The sequence below is a fragment of the Cebidichthys violaceus genome, unplaced genomic scaffold (genome assembly GCF_023349555.1).
Source record: "Cebidichthys violaceus isolate CVI_PGR_0920_01 unplaced genomic scaffold, fCebVio1.0.p SCAF_35, whole genome shotgun sequence".
Lineage (NCBI taxonomy): Eukaryota > Metazoa > Chordata > Actinopteri > Perciformes > Stichaeidae > Cebidichthys > Cebidichthys violaceus.
The window spans coordinates 1,366,296-1,393,935 of NW_027176539.1; the positions used below are offsets into that span (position 1 = coordinate 1,366,296).

The 27,640-nt window shown below is 44.9% G+C and overlaps 1 protein-coding gene across 4 annotated transcripts in view; it reads right to left on the bottom strand.

The window, feature by feature from the left end:
- Window positions 1-3,974: 3,974 nt before the first annotated feature.
- Window positions 3,975-27,640, bottom strand: part of osbpl1a (oxysterol binding protein-like 1A) — a 26,478-nt gene continuing 2,812 nt past the window's right edge. The window contains exons 2-29 of one of the 4 annotated variants that reach the window (XM_068725312.1): window positions 27,561-27,640; window positions 27,372-27,457; window positions 27,207-27,281; window positions 26,979-27,027; window positions 26,728-26,813; window positions 25,480-25,624; window positions 23,531-23,598; window positions 23,394-23,438; window positions 23,109-23,182; window positions 22,821-22,884; window positions 22,635-22,736; window positions 21,227-21,355; window positions 21,008-21,089; window positions 20,350-20,456; window positions 15,500-15,662; window positions 13,531-13,729; window positions 11,289-11,364; window positions 10,368-10,502; window positions 10,166-10,263; window positions 9,895-10,077; window positions 8,926-9,033; window positions 8,747-8,836; window positions 7,730-7,856; window positions 7,368-7,481; window positions 6,907-7,030; window positions 6,724-6,820; window positions 6,270-6,290; window positions 3,975-4,910 (exon numbers count right to left, since the gene is read on the bottom strand). The exon at window positions 27,561-27,640 is cut by the window's right edge and continues 56 nt beyond it. In XM_068725312.1, coding sequence (XP_068581413.1) covers window positions 4,808-4,910; window positions 6,270-6,290; window positions 6,724-6,820; window positions 6,907-7,030; window positions 7,368-7,481; window positions 7,730-7,856; window positions 8,747-8,836; window positions 8,926-9,033; window positions 9,895-10,077; window positions 10,166-10,263; window positions 10,368-10,502; window positions 11,289-11,364; window positions 13,531-13,729; window positions 15,500-15,662; window positions 20,350-20,456; window positions 21,008-21,089; window positions 21,227-21,355; window positions 22,635-22,736; window positions 22,821-22,884; window positions 23,109-23,182; window positions 23,394-23,438; window positions 23,531-23,598; window positions 25,480-25,624; window positions 26,728-26,813; window positions 26,979-27,027; window positions 27,207-27,281; window positions 27,372-27,457; window positions 27,561-27,640 — 2,830 coding nt within the window. In that variant the 3' untranslated portion in view covers window positions 3,975-4,807. Of the gene's footprint in view, window positions 4,911-6,269; window positions 6,291-6,723; window positions 6,821-6,906; window positions 7,031-7,367; window positions 7,482-7,729; window positions 7,857-8,746; window positions 8,837-8,925; window positions 9,034-9,894; window positions 10,078-10,165; window positions 10,264-10,367; window positions 10,503-11,288; window positions 11,365-13,530; window positions 13,730-15,499; window positions 15,663-20,349; window positions 20,457-21,007; window positions 21,090-21,226; window positions 21,356-22,634; window positions 22,737-22,820; window positions 22,885-23,108; window positions 23,183-23,393; window positions 23,439-23,530; window positions 23,599-25,479; window positions 25,625-26,727; window positions 26,814-26,978; window positions 27,091-27,206; window positions 27,287-27,371; window positions 27,458-27,560 lie in introns of those variants that run through there. The other 3 variants (XM_068725310.1, XM_068725311.1, XM_068725313.1) reach the window with 3 other exon arrangements.

Genomic DNA, 27,640 nt, shown 5'->3' on the forward strand with positions numbered 1-27,640 from the left:
AAAACAACTACAGAGAGATGCAAAACAACTACAGAGAGATGCAAAACAACCAGAGAGAGACGCAAAACAACTACAGAGAGATGCAAAACAACCAGAGAGAGACGCAAAACAACTACAGAGAGAGACGCAAAACAACTACAGAGAGAGACGCAAAACAATTACAGAGAGAGACGCAAAACAACCAGAGAGACGCAAAATAACTACAGAGAGATGCAAAACAACTACAGAGAGATGCAAAACAACCAGAGAGAGACGCAAAACAACTACAGAGAGATGCAAAACAACCAGAGAGAGACGCAAAACAACTACAGAGAGATGCAAAACAACCAGAGAGAGACGCAAAACAACTACAGAGAGAGACGCAAAACAACCAGAGAGACGCAAAATAACTACAGAGAGATGCAAAACAACTACAGAGAGATGCAAAACAACTACAGAGAGATGCAAAACAACCAGAGAGAGACGCAAAACAACTACAGAGAGATGCAAAACAACCAGAGAGAGACGCAAAACAACCAGAGAGAGACGCAAAACAACTACAGAGAGATGCAAAACAACCAGAGAGAGACGCAAAACAACTACAGAGAGAGACGCAAAACAACTACAGAGAGAGACGCAAAACAATTACAGAGAGAGACGCAAAACAACCAGAGAGACGCAAAATAACTACAGAGAGATGCAAAACAACTACAGAGAGATGCAAAACAACCAGAGAGAGACGCAAAACAACTACAGAGAGATGCAAAACAACCAGAGAGAGACGCAAAACAACTACAGAGAGATGCAAAACAACCAGAGAGAGACGCAAAACAACTACAGAGAGAGACGCAAAACAACTACAGAGAGAGACGCAAAACAACCAGAGAGACGCAAAATAACTACAGAGAGATGCAAAACAACTACAGAGAGATGCAAAACAACTACAGAGAGATGCAAAACAACCAGAGAGAGACGCAAAACAACTACAGAGAGATGCAAAACAACCAGAGAGAGACGCAAAACAACCAGAGAGAGACGCAAAACAACTACAGAGAGAGACGCAAAACAACTACAGAGAGAGACGCAAAACAACTACAGAGAGATGCAAAACAACTACAGAGAGATGCAAAAGAACTACAGAGAGATGCAAAAGAACTACAGAGAGACGCAAAAGAACTACAGAGAGAGACGCAAAACAACCAGAGAGAGACGCAAAACAACCAGAGAGACGCAAAACAACTACAGAGAGACGCAAAAGAACTACAGAGAGAGACGCAAAACAACCAGAGAGAGACGCAAAACAACTACAGAGAGACGCAAAAGAACTACAGAGAGAGACGCAAAACAACCAGAGAGACGCAAAAGAACTACAGAGAGAGACGCAAAACAACCAGAGAGACGCAAAACAACTACAGAGAGACGCAAAAGAACTACAGAGAGAGACGCAAAACAACCAGAGAGACGCAAATTTTTAGAGATGAAAGATGAGAGCCTGCAGGATGTTCTTTAATCACACCAAAACCAAGTTACATCAGTTCACAGACTCTGGGCATGCGGCCATTTTGTTTCAGATGTTCCATAGCTAAATTAAAAGACACAACATATCACATATTACGGACTCGGGATGATGATTTCAAGATGTTTAAAAGCTGTATATAGAATACCTGTTTAGGTCCTCTGTAGGTTCATCTTAGGACAAGATAATTTAATTTATATTGTCCAATATTAATGTGCTTCAGGGGGCCCAAACCAACCCTTTAACAGGGAGAGATGGAAGAAACGGAGGACCGATCCGTGTTCCAGGACGCACAGGTGTGCAAAAGATGTAGATGTAAGACAATAAACCAACATAATATAATTACAATATAGACAATCCATATGACAAAATGATGCATAGACTGTGAACATATATATTCAATGGGTTGTACAAAACGTAGATTTTAAATGTCCCAAAATAATAAAAAACATCATAAAAGGTATTTCAACTATAGCTCAAACATTATGTAACGTTGTTTTCAAGCACAGAGACAGCTGTGGATCCGCTTCACCGCTCAAACAGCAGCACACACACACACACACACACACACACACACACACACACACACACACACACTCACACACACTCTGGTGTTTATGCAGCGTTACAACACGACAAACTCAAAGCCCTTCTGACCGGCATAATGATTCAAACTGCTGTTCTTCTTTTCATCAAGAGATGGAGTGCTCAACCTAATGTACCAACCAGGCCTAAATGAAACACATGGGTGACCTCTATTAACCAATAAGCATCGTCGTGTCAGCTTAAAATAAATCAAGATTTTTCACTCACCACACGTGTGAAGAAGAACAGTCTGAAGGTTCGCTCTCATTAGTCTCGGCTCTGAAAAAAACACATCGATAAATGAATAAATAAAACGGTAATAAATCTCACATTAATATCTTGAGTTCTGGAACATGAACAATGAAGCCTCGGTAGTATAACGTATATAGAAACAGTATCCTTGTAGTATACGTAGTGCATGTTAGCTCACTTAGACAACAACAACCCTCTTCAGCTTGTCTGCCAGGGTCATATGCAAGGGTTCTGATTATTGGACTTCAGCTCAGCGTTCAACACCATCATCCAATATTCCAACCCAGACTCTCCCAGCTCACTGGGCCAGCCTCCACCTGTCAGTGGATCACTAACCTCCTGACAGACAGGACGCAGCAGGTGAAGCTGGGAGAAACCACATCCAGCACCCGGACTATCAGCACTGGACCCCCCCCACAGGGATGTGGTCTCTCCCCACTGCTCTTCTCCCTCTACACCAACGACTGGACCTCAGAGGACCCGGCTGTTAAACTCCTGAAGTTCTCCGATGACACGACGGTCATCGGCCTCATCAGGAACGGTGACCCCCCCAACACTGCCCCCCCTCCTCACCATACTCAACAGCACTGTGTCTGCGGTGGAGACTTTCAGGTTTCTTCTCCCAGGACCTGAAGTGGGCCCCCAACATCGACACCATCAGGAAAAAGGCCCAGCAGAGGTTGTACTTCCTGCGCCAGGAGCTGCTGGTCCTGTTCTACTCCACCATCATCCAGTCTGTTCTCTGCTCCTCCATCATCACTGTGACAGGAACAAGACCACAACAGACTGTCAGGTCTGCAGAGAGGCTCACTGGTTCCAGCCTGGCCCTCCATCCTGGACTTGTACACCTCCAGAGTCAGGAAGCGGGCCGGACAGATCGCTGCAGACCCTTCACACCCTGGAGACAAGCTGTTCAACTCCTCCCCTCTGGAGGGCGCTACAGAGCACTTTTGGATATATATTTGAATTGTACATTGTAGTTAAAGGTTAATGCTTACCTCTGCTCTACTTTGTTGTCCTTGTACTTAATTTTTTATATTTAATATTTTCATGTATGCACGTTGAGAGTCGATTCTGATTCTGATGATTGTTTCATAAATGTTGTATTTTAGTGTCACAGTTGTCACAGAGTAGAAGACGTTCAGGAGATCTGGGATATGATCAACATCGCCTTTGAAAGCAAAGATACGAATCTGCTTCTCTTTATTGCATCTCTAGAACGGTAACAGACAGAATAAAATTAATTATAATGGATTCATATTCCTTTGCTTCTCAGCTTACAAAGGAGACCAGAAATATGCATATGAGCCTTATGGTTGAGAAGCTCTTCCTGATTCATGTTGGAGGGATTAGATCTTTGGCTTTTGATGTAAATAAACTAATTATATCTATCCAGAGTCCTTCTTAACTAGGCTGCCTCCTTCACCAGCTCTGTCCTTAATGACTTCACCAGATCAAACATGGAGTCTGGTAGAGCCATGAAAACAAGCGGCTCAGGCTCCTTCTTCATCCTTTTCTTTGTATACATAGTTTATGGAAGCTGTGAACTGCCAAGTCCAGTATCTTCTAAGAAAAGGGCTCCATTGTACTTTAGTCTTGCATCTCAAGCATGCGTCACATAAACGATGAAAAGACACATGAATACATTGAAGTGTTTTATTTCAGATACTTTCAATGCTCCATATGGAGGCAAAACAACGCCATAAAACCCAATAGTTTCTCCATCATGTGACCTTCTGACCGACACACACACACACACACACACACACACACACACACACACACACACACACACACACACACACACACACACACACACACACACCTCTTCACATAACTGAATGTCTGCTTCATGAAATCACACAATTCTGGGACGAAACACAATTAACACCAGTCAAGTTTAATATCGAAGTAGAAAATAAACTGTGATTTTTTTGTTTGTACTGTATGTTTCATCATTATTATAATTTACAAGGAAAACTACGTCCGGAGAAACAACACCCACACATCGTCCTGATATTTACTGACTGCTCGTGATTTGGTGAGTTTGGAGTCCAGAGGGAACGTGAACGGCATGATGAGGTCACTGGTTGAATATGTGTATTATGAGTTTGTTTATATATATATATATATATATATATATCAATGTATATGTTTTCCTGTATATATACACACATACAGGAATACATTTAGAGTCACTATTACTAACGTTTAAAAGAAGACAGAAGGAAAGTAAAACCATCAGCACCTCGGCTCCCTTATGAACACAAACAAACGCTACATTTCAAAGCATTGTTCAGAACTTCACATTTCATAACATTTAAATATTGATTATTGACATTTTTCTGCACAATTGTACAATCATAAAGTAGATTAAGGCCACGCAGTTTAAGTATTATTACTTGTAGTTACTGTTGTTAATGCTGCTCCGTACAAAGGACAATGCTGCTCATTCCTGTCTGCAGAAAGTGTCCTTCAGTAAATGTCTGGTAGCTGGCTGTAGTTCCTGTCCCAGTATCCACTAGAGAAGAGCCAGTCCTGGGAGCTGGTGTGGGGGTTTTGACCCTGCTGAAACCACCTGAGAACACAGCGGAGACACATCAGCACTCAAGTTTGAGGTCTGATCGAAGCAACGCCAGAAAATCACAACTCAAAGCGGGGGAAGGAAGGTCAGGCATGCTCCATCACAAGGTTATGGGTAATGTGCGCTGAATTAGCCGTTAGGGTTCTTTGCTTTGGACTAAAATTAAAGGAATAATTTGCATAAAAAAAATGACCATTTTTATATCAATGACTCACCCCGTGTTACCTTGAATTCTGAAAGAAAACTTTGTTTTTCTCTCGTAAATAGTATTTTTTTTTTTTAGCGAAGATGCATGTGTTTGGGAAGTAGTGAGCATATGACGGGATAAATGAGGTTATACTGGATGGATCACTTAACGGGCCTACCGGGGACAGGACCAGCGGCCCAAAGTGTCAGCGCCTCCCCTGAGCTTCACCTACAAAACGTCTCTCAAAAGAGACACGAACCAACCAGGAAGAGACTCCGAACGACCACAAAGAAACAGAAAACGACCGCAAGAGACACAAAAAGACGACACAGAGACCAAAACACCTACAAAGACACGAAACAACTACAAAGAGACACAAAGATACTCGAAACAACTATGACATGCGGCAAAGCAACCACAGACAAACATAGCGACAAAAAAGACCAAAAACAACTACAAAGAGACACACAATGACTACAAAGAGACAGAAAATGACTACAAAGACACAAAACAACTACAAAGAGACACGAAATGACTACAAAGAGACAGAAAACAACTACAAAGACACAAAACAACAAAAACAGGCTAAACAACTATAAAGTCGGTGTCTTGCTCTTAAATAGGAGAGGTGGTGGGTCCTCTTTCACGTCTTTGTCCAGGGGCCCACTGTCTTATAATCCACCCATGAGGACGAGTTGTGTGAGATGACTTGATATAGTTTTGCTGCTGCTAAACGCCCCTTATGTACTTCAATTCATCAAGAACCGTTCTCAGTTTTTTTTTTGTTTTTTGTTCGCTCTGGAGGCAATCGAGAAACAGTTTTTTTCCAGAATTCAAGGTGAGTAGTCGGTATACATTTGGTCATTGTGAGGGTGAAGTATTCCTTTAACTTGTATTGTTTTTTTGGAGAACGCGATTCGGGTTAGAGGATCCAGGAAGCTGCCATGCCGGCGGAGGGGAGAGCAGATTAACGAGGACGTCTCCAAAACTGCCGATTCAATCGCTGCTGATTCTCTATCATATGTTAACAGACAGCGGGCCGCGGGGATGGAGATAAGATTTCAATTTAGAGAATACAAAGTGTTCGGAAACACTCCGAGACCGCGAGGTCACGTGATCACATCACACATTTCAGGCACATCAATCAAACAGCGAGCAGCTCTGACCTTGGACCCAGGGCAGGACTCCTAAACATCAAAGTCGGGATGCAACAGAAAAACAAGTCAGATGGAGAGAAGATGGAGATTTAGCTTGAGCATTTCAAAGCCACACAGTATGAAAGAGACGACAAAACTGCAGCACTAAACACAGACACTGTGTATTCGTATAAATGTACAATGCGTACTTAAAGAAGAAAGCAAATAAGTGCATTTCCTTTAAAGACAGAAATCTGCATATAAAGATAATTCGGGGAAAAAAAAAAAAAACCAGGGTAATCTGAATTAATGCTCACACTATATTTATATTAAACAGCAACGATTGTCACTTTAATGCACACAAATGTGGCCTTGAACTGGTGCTTTGAGAACGTACCGCACACGTTAACCGATTAAACCAAAGCCTTTGGAGCTAAAAAGGGACAGTTGACTTTGAGTGGTCCAGTTCCATCAACACCCTCACCTGGTCTTCCACTCTTCAGCGGAATCAGATCTGGAGCGGTTCTTGCGAGCGGCTCTCTGTTTCTCCTCGAGCCTTTTCTTCTCCTCGCTGGCGACGTCTGTTGGAATAAAAGACATCGCAGAGGTTCACATCGCCGCGACTTTGGGCTCCCGAAGCACGTCGCCAAATGATGATGATGATTACCGATGTCCCCGTTCTCCATGGCTCGTACGTCTGGCCTCAGCCTGCAGTCCGTCTGGGGGATGGTTCCCTCCATCTCTTTATGCAGCTCGTTCAGTTGCATCGCAAAGGACGTGAAGCTGTACATCTGCAAATTATTTTTGTATTATCGGGAAAAAAAAAACAATCAAAAACGCGCTGGTTTTCGGGCCTGTGCTCTTCTGTTGGGTCACATTAACGTACATTGATTTGCAGTCAGGTGCACATGCAAAGTATGCAAAGTACAGAACACAGTAATACACAACCTTCGCTAAAATGAAGAAGTTAATGCACGAAACAAAGACGTTTTTACTCCTGATGCTCTTGAACCGCAGTACTCTGAATGTCTCGTCTGAAAGTTTCAAACTCCTTTCAAACTCTCAGTGGAGTGGGTGGTTTGTGCAACTGTAATGTATGCTAATGGAGGCTAATGAAATCAGTCAGACCTCGGTAGAGTTGGCCGGTCTCGGCGCGATTCTCCACAGCAGCTGGCTGCCAGGAATCATCTCCACGGTGTCTGCGGCTGGAGAGGGAGCCTCCTCCCGATCCTCACCGCCGCCCTGAACACAGCAAACGCAGACACAGTACAGCAACGCATATTAATCAGGCTCTCCGAGAGACGCTTCGGTGCGCCGCTGATCGGCAGAGTGACGTTAATTAAGGGTGTCGGCAGAGATCTCGAGACATCGTCGTATTTACGCGACTTGGAAAAACACAGATATTTTCCATCTAATGTGCCGTCGAGCTGCGTTATTCACACGATGGACCTCAACAACGAGCCGCTTCTGCGGTTCCCTTCCGCTCGTACCGCTTTGCTGCTCTTTCTCTCCGCCGCTCCCTTCTTGTCGCTCTTCTTGTGCGCTTCGAAGGCGGCCGGGTCGACGACATACAGGCACTCCGTCCACTTCCCGTAGAGAGCGCACAGCTTCTTTTTGCTGTGGGAAGAAAACACACACACACACACACACACACACACACACACACACACACACCAGCTCAGCCGTCAATATCTCACGGACGCACACATTTGGACTTGTTGTCGTGGTCAAACACGAGTCGTTCAGTCGTGGTCTCGCCCTCTTTTCCCCTCAGTCTTCCCTCAACAGCTGGTTTTCCACGAACAGATAATTATTAACTGAATTATCAACCGCTAATTAGCGTGATTATTTGATTTCGTAATGGGCTCTCGTGTAACGTGTCATTTTCTGCCGCTGGGCGTCTCAATAGCAGACGTTGTGAAGTAGCGAGGGATCGTTGGGGGGGGGGGGGGGGGGGTTCACGTCTTTAGGATTCCCTCAGTGGTGAACGAACACAGGACTGTCACCCTGGGGACCCGCATCCGAGTCTGGATAACATCACAGTCATTTAGACGCTTTTTATCCAAAGTGTGTTCAGCACAGGTATTCAAGAGAACTACTAGTCACCAGAAGTCTCCTTGTTTTAAACAAGCATCTAAGAGCACATCAGTCATGTGACGTCACTCAGTCATGTGACGTCACATGCGTGGCTTACGTCCCGTAGAGTATACGCATTTAAGGCCAAACCGTGATGTGTTTTCCATCTCTAGCCTTCTTCATGTAAACCTTCTACCTCAGAGGCAAAGGGAGACGTTCGCTCAGCTCGCTTCTCCGATAGCTTGAGATCCGTTCAGGAGGTTTACACCGAGAACCGAATAATAAACAACAAGGGACCACAAACACTGAATGAAGCTTCAGTTTCAGGTTTTAAAACGCGTCCGTTTGGAGGACAAAGGGAGCTGCCGCTAACATTCGCTCAACTCGTTTCTCTGATAGCTTCAGACGTCTTAAGATGCATTTAGATGTACCTTTTATCCAGAATGTAACCTTCAACCTTGTGCAGCTCTTTGCCAAACAGACCACATGGTTTGAAATTCAGGCAGCACCGTTCACCAGTTCTAGGTTCAAAACAAAGAAGAGGAGAAAAGCAAAACGTTACTCTGGAATCTTTAGAGTTGTTGACTTGAGATTGCTTGTGTCCACTCACCTGTGGTTGACCAACTCCACGTTCCCGTACTGCTCGATCCACAGCTGGCCCACGATGATGTTGTGAACGCAACATGTGGGATTGGTCCAAGTGTAGGCTTCATTGTACCTGATGATCAAACAGAAACAGACTCACATTAAAGTCTGTTCTACAGGTGGAGGTGAAGTACTGCTCCACACGGGGGACCTGTTGCAGATTCCTGCCCTGCTGTCAGTCAGTACTTGGCGTCTTTTTCCATCACTGATGATTGTGGATGTAGACCGTTTTGGGGGGGGGGAGGCACAGTGGTACAGGTGAAATGCTGCCCTCTATCTGTGGCTACGTCTTACTCATTGCACCTTTAAAGCCTCCAGATGAAGCTGCATGGAGCGCGATAAACGTCCTCAATCGACGTCTCTTCGGTCGCCGTCGATTGAGGACGACGCCTTTGAAAAGGTGAGATATCCGGAGGCGGAGAGTTGGAGCTAAGAGAGCGTACCGGCCCTCTGCTACGCTACCGCCACTAGCATCTAACGCCAACCTGCCTGTGGTCCAGTCGCATTGTAGGTATCGCAGGTGCCAGATTGTCACAAGACAGAGGAAGAACGAATGGAACAATAAAGGTGAGTTCAAAATGTGCATGTGGGAAGAGAAGGGTCTACAGGACACTCGTACTCACTCACCCACTCAGGAAAAGTGCCTTCAGTCAGTCTGCGTTATCGGTGAACGCTGCACTAACATGGAACTCCATGAGAGAACGAAACACATGCAGCTCATTTAAAGTCAGTCTGCTGTCACCTCCACCCTCACCTACCTGCACGTCTTTTATACTCATACTGTATATTCTACATGTTTGTGTAAATAGTGCGACAGCTGTTATCGATGTTTGTCCTTTTTAAGAAGAGGAAGAGTTGATTGATGCGTCATTTTTAAGAAAAGATGATCAAAATCATGCCGTCTTTTTCTATGAATCAACCAGAAGCTTCTCACTTGGGCAGCTCCAGGGTGATGACGCCTTTCGGCTCCGCTTCCACACTCTTGCCCCAGAACTTGAGCTTGGGGTAGATGGATCCGTGAAACACAAAGTCCTGCTTCAGGCCCTCGGCGTGGAAGGCGCTGACCGGAGGATGGTGGCTCACCTGCTCCGACAGCAGCCTGAAGCCCAGGTCCTCTCTGGGAACGACGGGGTCGGAGACGTTAAGACGCGTGTATTCAGTGCATCACCGGCGTTGAACACGTGCGCTCTTCAGTCCACACTCACCTGACCAGCTCGTAGGTTTCTCCCAGCAGCGGGTTGAAGGGTTTACCGGTCCGCTCCCACTGCGAGGCCACGGCGGACACCGCGAACGCAGCCACACACTGCCGACGACAACACCACACTCAGCGTCACACACACACACACAATTACACACAATGCATATGACTTCAGCGATGTGCACGTCACACGTGAAGGACGTCACTACCTTCATCCTCTCCACGGAGTCTGAGCAGGCGTTGGCCTGCTGGATGAGGTACGTGTGCTCCATGTACTCCGTCAGGCGCTGCAAGAAGCTCAGCGGCTCGTTGAAAATCACCGGCATTGTGATCTTGGAGAGTTCCTAAAACAGACACCAAGAGGAATTATGACAATAATGAATGAATGAATGGTTATTTTATTTTTGACCCCTCAGTCACGGGATCAAGAACAAACAACAAACACGTCAACATGACATTGGACATCAACATACGAATAAGAATCTGTTCATTTAATTGAATAGTTGTTTTTTTATTAAAGTGTATTCATATTTGTGTGTATATGTATATATATATATATGCAAATTATATTACTTTCTTTCTTCTATTTTGTCTTTTGCCATACCGTCCTCTGTGATTGTGTACATTTAGACTGAGCCCTGGTATTAAATTGAATGCAGCGCCTCTTGCTTATGAATAACAGAATCAACAGGTTTCAGAAATGCAATTGAAGGTCCAGTTTTCATTACAGGAGGAAAATAAAGCGCCTTCACACAGCACTCCTTCAACAGTGTAATACCAATGCCGACTATTGAAAAAGGGCCAAAGGGGATATTGGTCTTCAAACATGCGGTAAAAAAAAAAAAACGTCCGAGCGTCGTTTCCACAACACGACGCTTTGGACAAAAGCGTCTCCCAGATTAATTTATGTAAATGTAGGATCTACTCCATCCTTCTCCAGCGCAAAAAAAGAAATGACGGTTTAGAAATGCAATGCTCAAATGTAAGATAAATAAGAAAACTGCTGTATTTTTTATATGAAGGATTATGGTGCCTGGACTCTGTGTGTGATGCAGTGTGGTGTTCAGCGGCTTCACGCTGCTGTTTCACTGAAACATCCTGCATCACAGAATAAAAACAATCATTCTCACCATTCCAATGCAGTTCCTCAGGATACTCCAAATACTGAAGTCATTTCTTGAAAACATTGGTGCAGGTAAGCTGGTCCTAGAACAACACACACACACACACACACACACACACACACACACACACACACACACACACACACACACACACACACACACACACACACATTAACACACAGTGGAAGGTTTGTAAGACGACACTGACTTTGTCCTCGTTCTCTAAAAAATGGACACTTTTCGTTAGAGTAAATGCAGCAACAGACACATAATCGCTGCAGGCGCCATATCTTATTCAAGTGAATATGGCCAACAAAAGCCTGCGATGTATTGTGTGACACACTGGAACAAAGCCCAGAGAGACAATCAACACCGGCTTCAACCAACACCGGCGTCAAGCAACACCAGCGTCAATCAACACCAGCGTCAATCAACACCGGCATCAAGCAACACCGACTTCAATCAACACCGGCGTCAATCAACACCGGCGTCAAGCAACACCGCCGTCAACCAACACCGGCTTCAATCAACACCGGCGTCAACCAACACCGGCGTCAACCAACATCGGCTTCAACCAACATCGGCTTCAACCAACACCGGCTTCAACCGGCGTCAACCAACACCGGCTTCAACCAACACCGGCTTCAACCAACACCGGCTTCAACCAACACCGCCGTCAACCAACACCGCCGTCAACCAACACCGGCGTCAAGCAACACCGGCGTCAAGCAACACCGGCGTCAAGCAACACCAGCGTCAATCAACACCAGCGTCAATCAACACCGGCATCAAGCAACACCAGCGTCGATCAACACCGGCGTCAACCAACACCGGCTTCGATCAACACCGGCGTCAACCAACACCGGCGTCAACCAACACCGGCGTCAACCAACACCGGCTTCAATCAACACCGGTGTCAACCGGCGTCAACCAACACCGGCGTCAACCAACACCGGCTTCAACCAACACCGGCTTCAACCGGCGTCAACCAACACCGGCGTCAACCAACACCGGCTTCAACCAACACCGGCTTCAACCAACACCGGCGTCAACCAACACCGGCTTCAACCAACACCGGCTTCAACCAACACCGGCTTCAACCAACACCGCCGTCAACCAACACCGGCTTCAACCAACACCGGCTTCAATCAACACCGGCGTCAACCAACACCGGCTTCAACCAACACCGGCGTCAACCAACACCGGCGTCAACCAACACCGGCTTCAACCAACACCGGCGTCAACCAACACCGGCTTCAACCAACACCGGCGTCAACCAACACCGGCGTCAACCAACACCGGCTTCAACCAACACCGGCGTCAACCAACACCAACATAATTTATCCATCACAGTTACTTTTGTCCTCCTATCCCATGCTTTGGAAATATATTCATAAAATGCAAAAACAATATCAAAGAGGTATTCAATCAAAGCTCCAATATTTGTAAAATGTATCAAGAACATATCATCATAAATCATGATGTAAAAGACAATATAAAAAACAGCAGCATTATGTAAACAAAGTGTTACAAGTTTGAAAATTAATATTTGGTAGATATGATCCGAACTGAGGTTAATATTTACATATAGTTTTTTTTAGAGCAGTTTTAGGAGAGCAGCGTTTTTGTCCTCTAAGGTGACGCATCAATATCAACGATACAAATCACTGACATATTAGTATTTCACAGACTTAAAACTAAATAATAAAACAGGTTAAAAGACCAGTAAATAATACAAATATATAATCCTATGGCAGTAGTTTTTGCCGCGTCATGTTTCATCCTCTAAGGACATCAGAGCAGCTGTTTTAAAGCGCTCTTACAATTACAAATAAACAATTACAATCACAAGAATGTAGCATAATAAGCCACGAAGTGTTAATATAATAATAATCATTTGAAATCCATCCAGCTCGTCTGAGCTGCCCGGAGAGATTAGCCAGCACGGGACTGCAGACTGATTACTGCGTTACACTGTGACCGCATCAATATTTAACAGCTCCAACACAGAGCTCACTGCTTTCAGTACGACTCCTAAATTATTCACACCGCGAAAGTGGAAAGACCCAAGGGCCGACTTGAGGAAACACAATATAACATCCTGACAGCTGCTGATACAGCGGTCCTGTTTGAGGAGACGGGCCCTGTTTGTTCTGTTTGGATGAGAGGTGGATAGCAGCTCGGGGGGGGGGGGGGGGGGGGTCGGGGGTCCATTTAGGAAACCGTGGGGGTCTAAAGCGCAGCTGACCTGTGCTTTGTGATCCCGCTGGGTTGAGTCTCGTCCTTGTCTCCATGGTGATCCTCCCGCAGCATGCCGGTGGCGGGGCTGCTCAGCAACATGACGGAGCCTTCGTCCTCCTCCTCCTCCTCGTCCTCGTCCTCGTCCTCGTCGCAGGAATGGCTGGCCACCGTCTCAAAGCCGCTCAGGGAGATCTCCGAGTCAGATTCTGTGAGGGAGACACATGTATTCATGTTGTTGGGGCTGGAGAGTGGAAGTCAAGGGCTGAACTGGACCGTTGGAGGCAACTAAGCTGATCGTAACCAACCGGCAACCTCCGGTTTAGAACAGGGAAGCCTCACCCATCGCTGCTTATATTATATATACAGGGTTATATTTCTTCACCACACACACACACACACCACATCACTTAACTATCATCCAACTATCTGAAAACTAAAAGCAGCAACAATCAGTTTTGTGTCCCTGCATCCGAGGGAGCGTTAGCTAGCTAACAGTGGCAAATAGACTCAAGTTGGACCTCCGCGGCCCACTAGATGGCGCTCTGAGGCCCACCAGTGGTGTTTGGGGGCGTGGCTACTTGCTGTACTTAGCTCCACCCTCTCGTGTCACTTCCGGTTGCAAAAAGCAAAAAAAGGCAAAAAAGGCCAAAACAGTCGGCGACAAAAAAACCAGCGAGTGACGTCACGTTTTACTACGTCCGCTTCTTATATAAAGTTTTTGCTCACGCCTTCCTTTACAAGTGCGTCGGAGAACTACGGTGGCCTTCAGGTAACGTGAAAATGTGAAAGTCTCTCTCTAGAGCCGGCGTTTGTTTTTTGTCCGCTCAGGGCTACCGTAGGAACACGGCGGACTCCGTAAAGACGACGACGCGCTCCCAGATGTGAGGGGCTCATTTCTACGCTGACGAACACATTCTAGTGTTTCCGGTGATGAAACAGTTAAAGACGTAAGTTAGCTGTGAATGCTACACACCGCACCTCTAAAAGGACACGCAATCACACTGTGCCGATTAAAAGATGGAGATATTGTGTAGTCTGTTAATAAAGCCGACGTTCACACATGCATGGTAGCAAATAACAAACGGTTACAGTTAAAAAAAAGACTAATATCAAATAACGAAACAGTGTCGCCATTACACAGTTTGTCCATCGCTGAGCAGTGACCGCCTGGTTGAAAAACAACAACAAACAAATCCATGAGAGACAAATCAAGACTTCTCACGTTAAGAAACAAAGTCACTGTATGTGTGTATATATATATATATATATATATATATAAAACCTCCAAATCAAGTCATATTGTGTTAATATCTATATTGATATCGGCCTTAAAAATCCAGCATCTCCATTAAAGGATGCTGTAAAAACGTGAGAAAAATAAAACATAAAAAGTGAAATTTTTCGAATTTCTACTTTAATACAATTAATCATATTTATTAATTTAAGTATAGATATTTTTTTTAGAATTTGTTATTTTATGGTTATAATATAATTCATGCTGCTATATAAATAAATAAGCATCTCGAACACATCTAGAACATGTTATTCACACTTCTCAATGACTGCATGCAGACACCTCCATGCTATCTCCCTCTCAGACGTAGAACTGGTTACATAAAAGGGTCAACAGCATCACATTAGATAAAAGGTGTGCTCGTTACAGATGAACTGTAGATACAAAAGAAATGAAAACAAGCACTAACTCCTGTAAACTGTTCTGTTTAGTAGCCATCAGTCAGTTTTACACGTTAACTCAGGCTTCACGTTATTCAAACACAACCAGGCAACCCTTGCTCTTACGTCACTCTTCAGGAGCGGCAACAACCAAAAACCCAAAGGGCAGGAAGAAGAAGAAGAAGAGAAGAAGAAGAAGAAGAAGTATTCCAGAGTCCTACGGGGGAATGACAGAGCAGTGTGAGAATCTCCCGCATCATCTCCTGACCCCGGAGCACGGCTCTGACAACCCGTCCACTCACCAGACACGGCGTCGTGGAACTCGTCCTCGCTCAGGGCGCTCGGCGGCGACGATCCCTTGACGACGGATTGCTCGAGTTCGTGGTGCTCTGTGGCGAGAGTCTGCAGCGCCTCGGAGAGGATCTTGTTCTTCTCCACCTCCTGCTCCAGTTTCAGACTGCGCACCTGAGCCCGACACACACACACGCACACACACGCACACGCACACACACACACAGAGACTAATCAGTCATAGGAACGTTCCATCTTCCACATTTGATAACTAAGGACGTGTTGTCATGGCTGCCAAACATTTTATTGTGACTCTCATTACAAACAGAGGACACGTGTGTGTGTGTGTGTGTGTGTGTGTGTGTGTGTGTGTGTGTGTGTGTGTGTGTGTGTGTGTGTGTGTGTGTGTGTGTGTGTGTGTGTGTGAGAGACTCTCAGCCCAGCTGTGATGCACATAAACAGCACGTTGGACCGACCCTCCCCTCTGCACCGTCCTATCATTATCAGACCCACGGAGAGCGCCAGAGGCCGCGGCTCCTCTGTAATGGAGGACGGCTGCCTCGCCGCCGCCGCTCGTCTCAAATGGCCGACGGGGAGAACACGATTCCCGTCGGCTCAGGTGACGGCCGACGGACTCGAGATATAATCCATTGGTCTGAAACCTGGCTTTTACACCAGACGCTCGCGCTGCTCGTGTAAATAACACAACGTGTGAAGATTAAGTGCAGAGAGCAACAGAAGAGGGAACATCTGGGCCTCAAACGGAGGAAGAACGTCCGCAGCAGTGAAGCTCAGGGTGCTGCTGAATAATTCAAATCTTTTTGTCACTACTGGCGTTACAGCGAAATCAAAAAGCATCAAAGAGCAGCATGTAAATGACGACCATCGAGGGTTAGCGTCAGTCCACTCCGAAAGAAGCCTCCACTTTCCCATCTTCTCAAAGAGCATCGAGTCTGTCAATGATTTATTTGAGTACTTTTGAGAGATGTAAAGAGGCCTTCTTCTTCTTCTTCTTCTTCTTCTTCTTCTTCTTCTTCTTGGCAAACCAGCCATGAGTGGGTGAAGACGTCCCAATATAATTCAAGTGTTTTTACAGCCTGAACTGGGATCAAGGGAACAATAGTATTTCTTAAATCCACAAATGTAATAATCCAATCATTATAATCTAAAACATAGCATTATCTAAATTGAATTATATATATTCATGATTTTTAAAACGTTTGTTTCCTTATGAGAATGATGTGCGTTTCTCATCTTTTATCTTCATCATCTGGTAAAATAAGCAAACGTTGGTGAATTCCAGAAATGAAATGGTTTCTAACGGGAAAAGAAACAACAAATCGTAGACGCAAACACACATAAGAGGCATTTGGTTAGTACTTCTTCCTGCGGGAGGCCTGGTGATGGTGACCGGGACGAGGTTAAGTGTTGGAGAAAGTGCAGCGTGACGGCAGATCACTCGCCGGCATTACAATACGCTGAACTTTAAAGAGGAGGTTCCTGCTGCTTGACACCTACACAGGTGGAGTGAAGTGCAAAACCCAGCGCCGCAGGAGCCCCCCCCCCCCCCGCTGCATCACTGACGCCGCAGAACCACCGTGTGAGATGTATGCAGCACGCATGTCGAGAGCTCCTCCTATAGAGACCCAGGCCTATTGATGGGGAGAGCTCTGAGAGCCTGGGAGCCTTTCATCGTGAGCTCTGCAGTTCAAAAGGCTGAGCGCTCGATGGGCCGGCACAGGTGTAGACCCTGAAAGCACCGGACTGTGCTGTCAAAACGTCTGAAGACCCTCAGGGGAATATTCAAATTTTTTAGTAGATTTTAATAATTCAGGTATTTAACAACTTTGTCGGTGTCTTTGTTGTTCTCTGAGAGTGTGTCTGGCAGAGTGTCGTGTTTAAAAGGAAGTGAATCTTATCATGTGATGGTGAGCACACCTCGATTTCCATATTCAACAACTCCAGTGATGCGCTGCGTTCAAACACCGCGGCGCATCACAAGCAGCGCCGCTGGACTTCGTATCGCCGGTGAGCGATCGTCAGGGAGCAGACAGAGACCGATCCTCACTCTGATGAGATGTTCAGAGAGTGACGCACGTCACGGCAGAACGAACGCTCTCAGACAACTAAGATTATGATTGTGACAAAAATCAGACGTGCTTTCTTTGATGTTCCCTCTTCATATTTAGTCACAGTCTGTACTTAAGAAGCGGACGTAGTAAAACGCCCGTTGGCGTGTGGACCGTCGTTTTGAAGCTCGGAGATCAGAATCTTGGCCGTCACCATCTTGGTTGTTTTGCAACCAGAAGTGACACAAGAGAGGCGGAGCTAAGTACAACGGAACGCTGAATATTACGCTATTATGCAACCAAAATGTTACAATTACCTTTCATGAAGTGAAAACACAAAAAGGAAAGGATTACAAGTTCTAAGATGACGACTCCCAGACCGGACAACGTCTCTGGTAGAGACCTGTCAATCAGAGTGTAGCCCCGCCCCTAAATCATCCCCTGCTTTATGGTCTGTTTGACTCTAAATGGAGCATAATGTACTAAATGAACATCATGCTGTATTGAAGAAGACTGTAAACTAGAGATTGAGACCATAAACTCATGTTTACAATGTTTACTGAGGGAATAAATCAAGAGAGAAGTAGAGTCATTTTAGACTAGACTTCTATACGACCAGAGGAGTCGCCCCCTGATGGACACTAGAGAGAATGCAGCTTCAACACGTGAAGAAGTGACTTCACTCTTCAGAACACTGAACGCAGGTAATTAGCAAATGTTAGCATGCTAACATACATGCTAAACATGAGCATGTTAGTATTGTCATGTGATCACCTTAGCATGCTGACGTTAGCATTTAGTCCCAAGCACTGCCGTGAAGTACAGCCTCACAGAGCAGCCAGCAGGGCCGTAGACTCCAGAGACAGCGTACGCTCCTCTCTTGGTATCTAGACGCGCATAAAAGTTTTAATATTTTCAGTCAATGTCACGCTTGACCGAGGCAGCCAATCAAATCAAGCAGGAGGCCGGCTTTACTACTTTACCGCTGTTGTGATGTCGGTCGAACGTTGTAGGAACGGACTTTATAATGAGGGATTTTTAATGACGATAAACGACATCATGTTCCCCCTCCTCCTCCTCCTCCTCCTCCTCCTCCTCCTCCTCCTCCTCCTCCTCCTCCTCCTCCTCCTTTGTTTACAACAGCAGGGCAACAGCAAGAGCTCAATGCATTTTATTTCCCCCGTTATTTACGGTCGCACACGCACCCCCGCTCGCCAGCTGTTTTGCCCAACTCATGATGCAATGGGGCGTCACTGGAGGACCGAGACGCGTCACCACAGTCTTGTTTTGTGATTATTTCTCTTCTTCACCCATTTGATGAAATAGCTTCATTTCTTAAGATATTCTATTTGCTGGATTAGTAAAAGAACAGACAATCCTTTCCAGATGTTTCAATGGAGGACTGTGTTGCGTGACACCCCCCCCCCCCCTGTAGAGCACTGTTTGTGTGCCGCTGCTGCTGAGCCACAATGCTTCCCGGGCATTGGGCCAGTGTTGTCAAACCCCCGCTGGGCTCATCGCTGTTTGCCCCTCGTGTTTACATATCCAGTGTGGCACTAATGAAATTTCACTACTTAATTCCTGAAATAAGTTCAGCATCCAACAGATTTACCACCAGGAGCTGCTGGTCCACACACACACACACACACACACACACACACACACACACACACACACACACACACACACACACACACACACACACACACACACACACACACACACACACACACACACACACACACACACACACACGGGGGAACCTCAGGAGGGCAGAGCCTCCCGCACAAACAGCCAGGAAGAGGATCTCATTACGTGAATCACCACGTAAACGCTGTGTTTAGAGGAGGGATGTATAAATACAATTTTTACATCATTACAGAAGTGATGCGCAGGGCTGGTGCTTGTTGTGAGCTATAAGCGGCGCCGTCTATTTGTCCTCCCTGGAGGGATGTAATCTATCCTCTGAATCCTTCCATTATAATCAAATCCATTGAATCGCACACAAAGAGAAATCCCGTCTGACAGCTTATAATCGCAGCACTCCGCCGAGCTGCTTTCAGGGGGAGTCGTGAATAGTGCCGCCGCTTTCTTAAGAAACATGTTCTGCCTTCTTCTGTCACCGTATACCTGAGGGTCACGGGCTGCAAGGGTCCTCTTGATTACAGGATTTGTAGTCTGCATGCAGGTCAAGGTCACCCAAAGAATACAGAATAGAATATATATATATATATATAAATATATATATATAAATATGTTTTCTTACTCAGCCCTCATTTACACACATGTATGTTTCTGTACAGAATGTCCTGGTGACATAATCCACAGTTTATTAAAGCAAACTGTTTAATTGAGGCCACAGCAAAAAAGTTTCAGAGCTGAGTAACTCCAAATATCAACGCAGAACTCATCTCATCTTCAACCTCTTATCCAGGATCGGGTCTCGGGGGCAACAGCTCCAGCAGGTGGACCCCCCAAACTTCCCTTTCCCGGTGCCACATCAGCTCAGCTCTGACTGGGGGGGGATCCCGAGGCGCTCCCAGGACCAGTTTGGAGATATAGTCCCTCCACCTGGTCCTGGGCCTCCCTCGGGGGTCTCCTCCCAGCCGGTCATACCTGGAACACCTCCTCTAGGGAGGCGCCCAGGCAGCATCCTCACCAGATGCCCGAAACCACCTCGACTGGCTCCGACTCCGAGTCCCTCACGGAGAACTCATAGAACGACCTACGTTCCTCTATTATGGGTCGTGGAGAGTTAAATCCTGATAATCGACGGTGCGGTCGACACTCACCCCTTCCTGTCTGGAGAGGAGGCCGAGACAGACTCCGAGACTGGAACTGGTCTCGCTGGACAACTCGCTGATTTCTTGTAATTTCTGGGTCACGGTGGACGGAAACCCTGAGGGGGACAAACGCACCAATGAGGGACCACAAGAGTAACGAGAGAAATTTAAAAAGACAAAAACAAACAGAAGAAGCCCCTCTGGCAGGAGGCTGCGGTCCATCAGGACCAAGACCCTCACGCCACAAGAACAGTTTCTTCCCTCCAGCAGGTGGGTTCATGAAGCCCGGGACCCCCCCCCACTGACTCTGACACCACAGGACAACTTCCTACTGTTACACACCCTTTCTATGTTTCTATATGTACTGTTAGATCTTGATCATTGTTCATTGTTCTGCACCAATCACCAAGTCTAACTCCTCGATTGTGTAGCGGCTAATAAACGGTTCTGATTCTGAAGCTTCTTAAAGCCCGTTTCTCAGAAGCGCTACCAGCACAACGCTCCTCGAATGACAGACTCCTAATTAGAAGGACTTCAGGAGATGTGCATTTAAAATCTGCTTAATGAGTGGAAATTTGAATGTCCACTCCTTCAATGGTTTCTCCTCGGTTGTGTTTATTATAACATAAATATCTAAAATGTGTAATTGACGATGAAGCAGCTTTACTTTCTGCCAGCCCGTCATCTCTCAGCATGGACAGGAAAGCTTCCACCTCCTTCTCCAGTTTCTTCTGCTTGTCGTCCGCCGCCTGGTTTCAGAGAGATGAGAGGAAACACGGCGGATGAACAAAAGCACCGGGGGGGGGGGGCTTTCTAGTTCTGCCAGAACCCTGCGGGTCGCTATTGTGACATGCTGATTATGGATTTTTCTTTGGTTTGCAGCCACCTGTAGCGAGTCCGTCAGCTCCCCGAGCGACTTCACCTCCTCCTCGTCCTCGTCCTCCTCGCTGCCTTGCTCCTGGGAGCAGTAGTGCGTGCTGTAGGCGGAGTGCTCCTCCAGCGCGTCCAGCCAGCCCTGCAAGACGACAACAGACTCAAGCTTCCATCTGGGATTTGAGATATCGACGCTCAGCGTTCTTAAAACCTACAGGAGTCCTCTTTTACTGGTCAACATGACGTATTCCAAATATATAATATAAAAAAAAAAAACTTTTTTTTTTTTTTAAACGGGAGCTTCGGGATCAGGTGTTTGCAAATCAAACGTTCTATTTAAACCTCTAGTCCTCTGGTTTCAAGTCAAGCCTGGAAGTTAATGTACACATTCAGTACTATTTAAGAAAACTTCAAATTGTAGTGTATATTTAAGGCAGTATTTTGTATTTTGAAACAATAGCTTTTTTTAAACAGTGTACTCAAAAGTAGTAGGGTGCTGTTCTACTAAACCAAAATCTAAATGCATGGCTTTAACGTCAAATGTCTAAGGAACGCAGATATTATTATTAATATTATAGAAGGATAGAAAGTAACAGCCTCTGACTTTGGGGATTAGTTATTAACATTACAAAGATCAGTTTAGATGGACGGTGCACTCGGCTTTGTGTCGTGCTGGGAAAGAAAATCCAGAACTCTGAAAGGAAGATTGGGGCGGAAAAGTCGGCGAAGTGCTGGATGTGAAGAGGGGACAGAGAGAGCTGCCTGTGAATAGATTCATTCAGTTTATACTGAAAGGCTATTTTCCCTCATCTGAATTTAGAGATCTTTACATTTTATTCTGGTGCCAGCAGCTGCGACTGAATTAGTTTATAGAGCACACATCCTAGTCATATTAATACTTATTCATAACAGCTTAGCAGAGCTCCATACGGCAAAACTACAGTAAATATCCCAAAAGTATCAGAAATATACGCAAAAAATATTTGTAAAAGTTGTGAAAAGAAATTGTGAAAAATATGTAAAACTTTTCTGAAAAATATGTAAAAAAAATTGAAAAATATGTGAAAATTTTGTGAAAAATATGTTAACCAGTAGTTAAAAAATGTTAGTAAAATGTTTGAAAAATTTCCAAATATTATTAGTAAAAGATATTCAAAGAATCAATGACAAATGTGTGAACAAAAGTTGAAAAAATATCTGAAAAATGTGAAAGATATATAAAAAAACACGTGAAAAATATACAAAAAACGTCCGTAAAATATTAGTAATACATGTGAAAAATGTAAGAAAGATTGGTGCTTTATATGTGAAACCTTCTAGAACCAAGTCAGAGAATGAATTGGGAGCCTTCTCCAATATTGTATTAAAAACAAGACCAAGACGAGACGTTAATTACCAGCCCGGGGAGAAATTAAACCTACTTTAGCTGTTGCCTCTGGGTCGTTTTTAGGCGACACTTTGAAGTGATGCATGCTGTCATCGAAGCACTTGAGGGTAAAAAAGCAGCTGTCTTTGGCTTGGAGCTGGAAAACGAGAACATCGTTTGCTCGTGCAAATTAAACAATGCAAGCAATGTAGTGTAGTGGAACTCTCAAGTGTTGTCTTACCAAACACTGAGCATGCGTCAGCGACTTGCAGCCTTGCCTTTTCACATTGGCTGCTGCATCAGACCTTCACAGAGAGAGAGAGAGAGAGAGAGAGAGAGAGACAGAGGTGAGGTCCTGACACATCTCTAATGGTGGGACAGCAGACAGACAGGCCAGTTAAAAAGTAGAAAAGATTCTGTCACTTCCAGCGCCTCTCTAATCAAAAGTGTGCAGCACTTCCATTTATCTGTCGCCGACATCTTTTCACATGATTCAAGGAGCACAGGCAAGGTGAGAGTCGCCACCTACTGCTTCGAGTACCAGGACAAAACCCCGTCTTGGAGGACGACCCAGTAGGAGCGCCAGCCAAAAAATCTGGAGCTCTGCGGGACGCACAAGAGAGGAATCAGCAGCCTGAATATCTGTGATTTTCTATTATTGTTCAGTCTTTTCTGATTTCAATGGAGGCTGAGAGAGAGAGAGAGAGAGAGAGAGAGAGAGAGAGAGAGAGAGAGAGAGAGAGAGAGAGAGAGAGAGAGAGAGAGAGAGAGAGAGAGAGAGAGAGAGAGAGAGAGCACAGCAGTGCGCCGGTACCTTCCAGAGGAGTCCCTCGTACTTCTTGACATGCCGAGTCATACCCTGCAAGGAGCGCAGATGAGAAACACGAAGGATGTACAACAAAACAAAATCAAAGCAACTTCAGAAAGCACGGCCGTCGACTGAGCACTCACCCGATGAGCGCTGCCTTCGAGGACCAGCTTCATTGCTGAATCACTGGCGAGGTCGAACGCCGTCTGGCCTGCGAGTTGTGGACGAACAAGACAAGTGGGGGCTTTAGTGCAAAAGAACACGCAGATACAGAAGGAAAAAAACACTGATTTCATGATATTTATAGGTTATTTAAAGACAAATCCAGGTAAACATCAAGGAGTCGTTTATCTGTATATATCATATCATAGTTTTTAGTTTGTTATATTTTAGTTATTGTGGATTTTTACTTTTTCTTACTTAATATCCTTTACTGCTGCTAGCTTAATACTAGCTACTTTCTAGCTAGTATTTAGCAATAGCTAGCTGGTGTTTAGCAATAGCTAGCTGATATTTAGCCGGTGTTTTTGGGGATACCATTGATTAGTATTCAACATCGGTGCCCAACACACATTTGAAACCACTGCTATGAGTCAGAGTTGAATCACAAACGTTCAACCTTTTGCGGTCGAAACAAGTTAGCTAGCTAGCTAGCGCGTCAACTTTAGCTACTAAACCAATTTAATATTATTCAATCATTTAAAACAAGTCCAAATACTCCACGAATATGTTTCAATGGATCAGTAAACCACCACTTTGAACATAACTTCGCCATTTCAGAGGCAATGTTGTTCATTTTGGGGAGCTCCGATTGACAGCTTAGTAGTTCATTATCGTCAAAAGGAAAACAGGAGAATGTTTAAATCATTTTCAGGACACTCAGCTTTATGTGTCATTGGTCAACTGTTTTTTAGGTTTGATGCTTGACCCTGTAAACGTCTGCAGACGTGACTTACTGCTTACTCAGTCAGTTGCTCTTCCTGTTCGGGCTAAAGACTTTGTGATTGACTTTAACACCAGAGGGAATATGTTCTGGTACAAGCAGCAGTCTCAAGAGACATCCCAGTGAAAAAGGGTTTTTATTCACTATTGTCTTCTTTCAGACTAGTGGAAAGAAAACTGACTTTGACTTGTTTGTGTTTTAGCGTCTGTAGACATACATAACGCCTCATTAGCATTTTTAAACATAACATTTCAGAAAACTTGTAACAGAATAAATGCTGGTGTTGATGTGGGTGATGAAGTGGTGAAGTTTGGTGGTGATATCTACTAGTTCATGTTGTGACCCTCTTCACCTGGAGACTCTTCTAAATGTCTGGACTTTAACTAAACGTCTCTTTAAAGGAGCTTTTCTATCAATGGAGTTTTTCTCACACTCTGATCCAGAAATCTCCACTTCAGTAGTTCTGACATCCACCAAACTTCACACCTTCATTCCTCTCTGTGTGCTGAAGCTTTCTACTGAGGGCTTTGTCCACACACCACTCACACACTCATTTATACTACATTTTATTAGTAAAAATAACATGGCTGCTGACAGTATTTTCTGATTTATGAAGTGATACGAAGAGATATAAATGTAAAAAACCTTTGACTCTAATGTGTCAGCAAAATGAAACAAGAATTCTGAACCTGGCGTTATCCAATGTTCACATTTCTGTTCTGGAAATGTATGCAAATTAGCACATATTTAATAAGACAATGCATCATTTGCATACTTAAACGTAACATTTCAGAAAACTTGTATTACAAAAGAAGTATTGTCTCAATATAAATAATCATTCAGGGAAGTTTCTTGGTGATATCTATTTGCAAATTTCTTTTAAATATATTTTTCTTAGTGAAATGTTCTTATTGCCAAAAACCCATTAAAAGATTCAAATCAACAATGTGCATCCTGTTGCTCTGACCCTCCAGCACATCGCAGCACAACAGTGTGGTTAATTGATGGGTTTGTGGCTCTGAGGCACAGAGGAATAAACTACACAGGGGATTACTGTTAGCACCCTCAATCCACTGATTTTGGTCTTTTTACGGGCAGAATAAAGACAGCGTTTCCTTTCAGTTTAAATTCGTGATTGCCATCTCGTACCTTTCTTGTTCTTGACGTTGGGGCCGGCTCCACTTTTGAGCAGCTTCAGGGCGCACTGCTTCTGGCCTCGATAGGCTGCAGAGTGCAGCGGAGTGTTTCCCAGCAGATCTGTGCAGTTGATATCTGGGGTCTTCTTCCTGCTGAGCTGCAGCACAGGACACACACGCACACACGCACACACACACACACACACACACACACACACACACAGGACGAAAATAAAACAGATGGATCGACTGATGCCAAATGTCCTGCAGGTCGTTGTCGTGCCGCTCGGGACAGGAAAGAGTTAAGGCTGCTCAAAACTTTTTTGCCAGCATCCATTTATTGGCGTTTCTTTTCGCACATATTGTAAATATATATATCTTTTCTTCAGAGCAGTTTCCTAAAGGTTTTCATGGACAATGTGCTGCTGTCACTGAGATTTAAAAGGGCGTAGTTGACCGTATACTAGACTATATCTGAGAGTGTGGCATGCTAACATGCTAACATGCTCACAGCGATAGTCTAGTCAATCCTTACAGCAAAGCTATAACATGGATAATACATCTGAATCCAATTTAACGCGCAGTAACCACAGTGACATTCAACACAATTATTGGTTAAAATGTAGGATTTTACAAAGTCTACTTCATTTTTTTTTTGGGGGGGGGGGGGGGGGGGGGGGGGGGGGGGGAGAGAGAGAAAATCAGAACCAGGTATTAGGCATAATAATAATAATAATAAAATGTAAAATAATTCATAAAAATAATAGACTGTATATAAGAAGAGGAGGTTGGCGGTAGCCATCTTGGTTTTTGGTCATCGCCATATTTGGGTTTTTTTTGCAACCAGAAGTGGCACAAGAGGGGTGGAGCCAAGTACAACCGAACGCTGAATGAGACATTGTTATGCAACCAAAATGTTACAATTAACTTCCATGAAGACAAAAACCTAGCAACCTGTCAATCAGCGTGTAGCTCCGCCCCTAAATCATCCCCTGCTTTATGGTGTGTTTGACTCTAAAAGGAGCATAATGTACTAAATGAACATCATGCTGTATTGAAGAAGACTGTAAACTAGAGATTGAGACCATAAACTCATGTTTACAATGTTTACTGAGGGAATAAATCAAGAGAGAAGTAGAGTCATTTTAGACTAGACTTCTATACAACCAGAGGAGTCGCCCCCTGGAGGACATTAGAGAGAATGCAGCTTTTAAGACACTTCAGCATTGACTTCACTCTTCAGAACCCGAGTTGCACTAACCAGCTGAGTTAAAGTCGAAAGGTCTCCTTCTCGTGCAGCTTCCAGGAGTTGCTCCTCCAGCTTCCTCTCCTCCGTTCTCTCCGCCGCTTGCGTCAGTAATATTATGGGATGTGCGAGAGAACAAGTGGGACGATTTTAGAACCCATACATCATACAAACAAGTTGTATGACTGAATACCAAAACATCAAAACGTGGAGATTGATACATTTATGTTTCCATGAAATTAGAGGACGGCGTGTCTCGCGCTCACCTTCCAGCATGCCTCTGATCTCTGCGTTTTGAGTGACATCTTTGGGAATCTGTGCTGTCCCATTGATGACAGTAGCACATGCATCATAGTGCAGCAGCAGCATCACAACCTCCTGATCAATACGTGATTGAGCGTTTCATTGATTGGTTGATTGATTGACTGGATGAACAAATGCATGCACACAACCACACTATCGACACAGAGACAAGAAGAGCGGCGTTCGGGTACCTTTCTTCCTGTGAAGGCAGCTTTGTGCAGCGGCGAATCGCCGACATTATTGGGCAAGTTAACGTCCGCACCTGCCTGCATGCCGGGGGGTCACCACACACAGTCATTAGCCTTTCAGTTAAACAGAACTTAAACAGCTGTTGTTTGAGCGTGAAGAAGCCTTACCTTCAGTAATTCCTCCACCACGTCTTTGTGTCCAAAGTAACAGGCCAAGTGAAGTGGCGCCCATCCAAGATTAGACTTCCTCTTACCTTAGACAACAGCACACACTGCGTTACACACACACACACACACACACACACACACACACACACACACTATGACAGTGTTTACTGAAAGCTGGTGTTCGTGTACCTCTGCAGTTAATGTTGATGTGCGTCTCCTCTCTCATCGTGGACATGAGGAGCCTCTGGATCCCCGGCAGATCTCCGTTC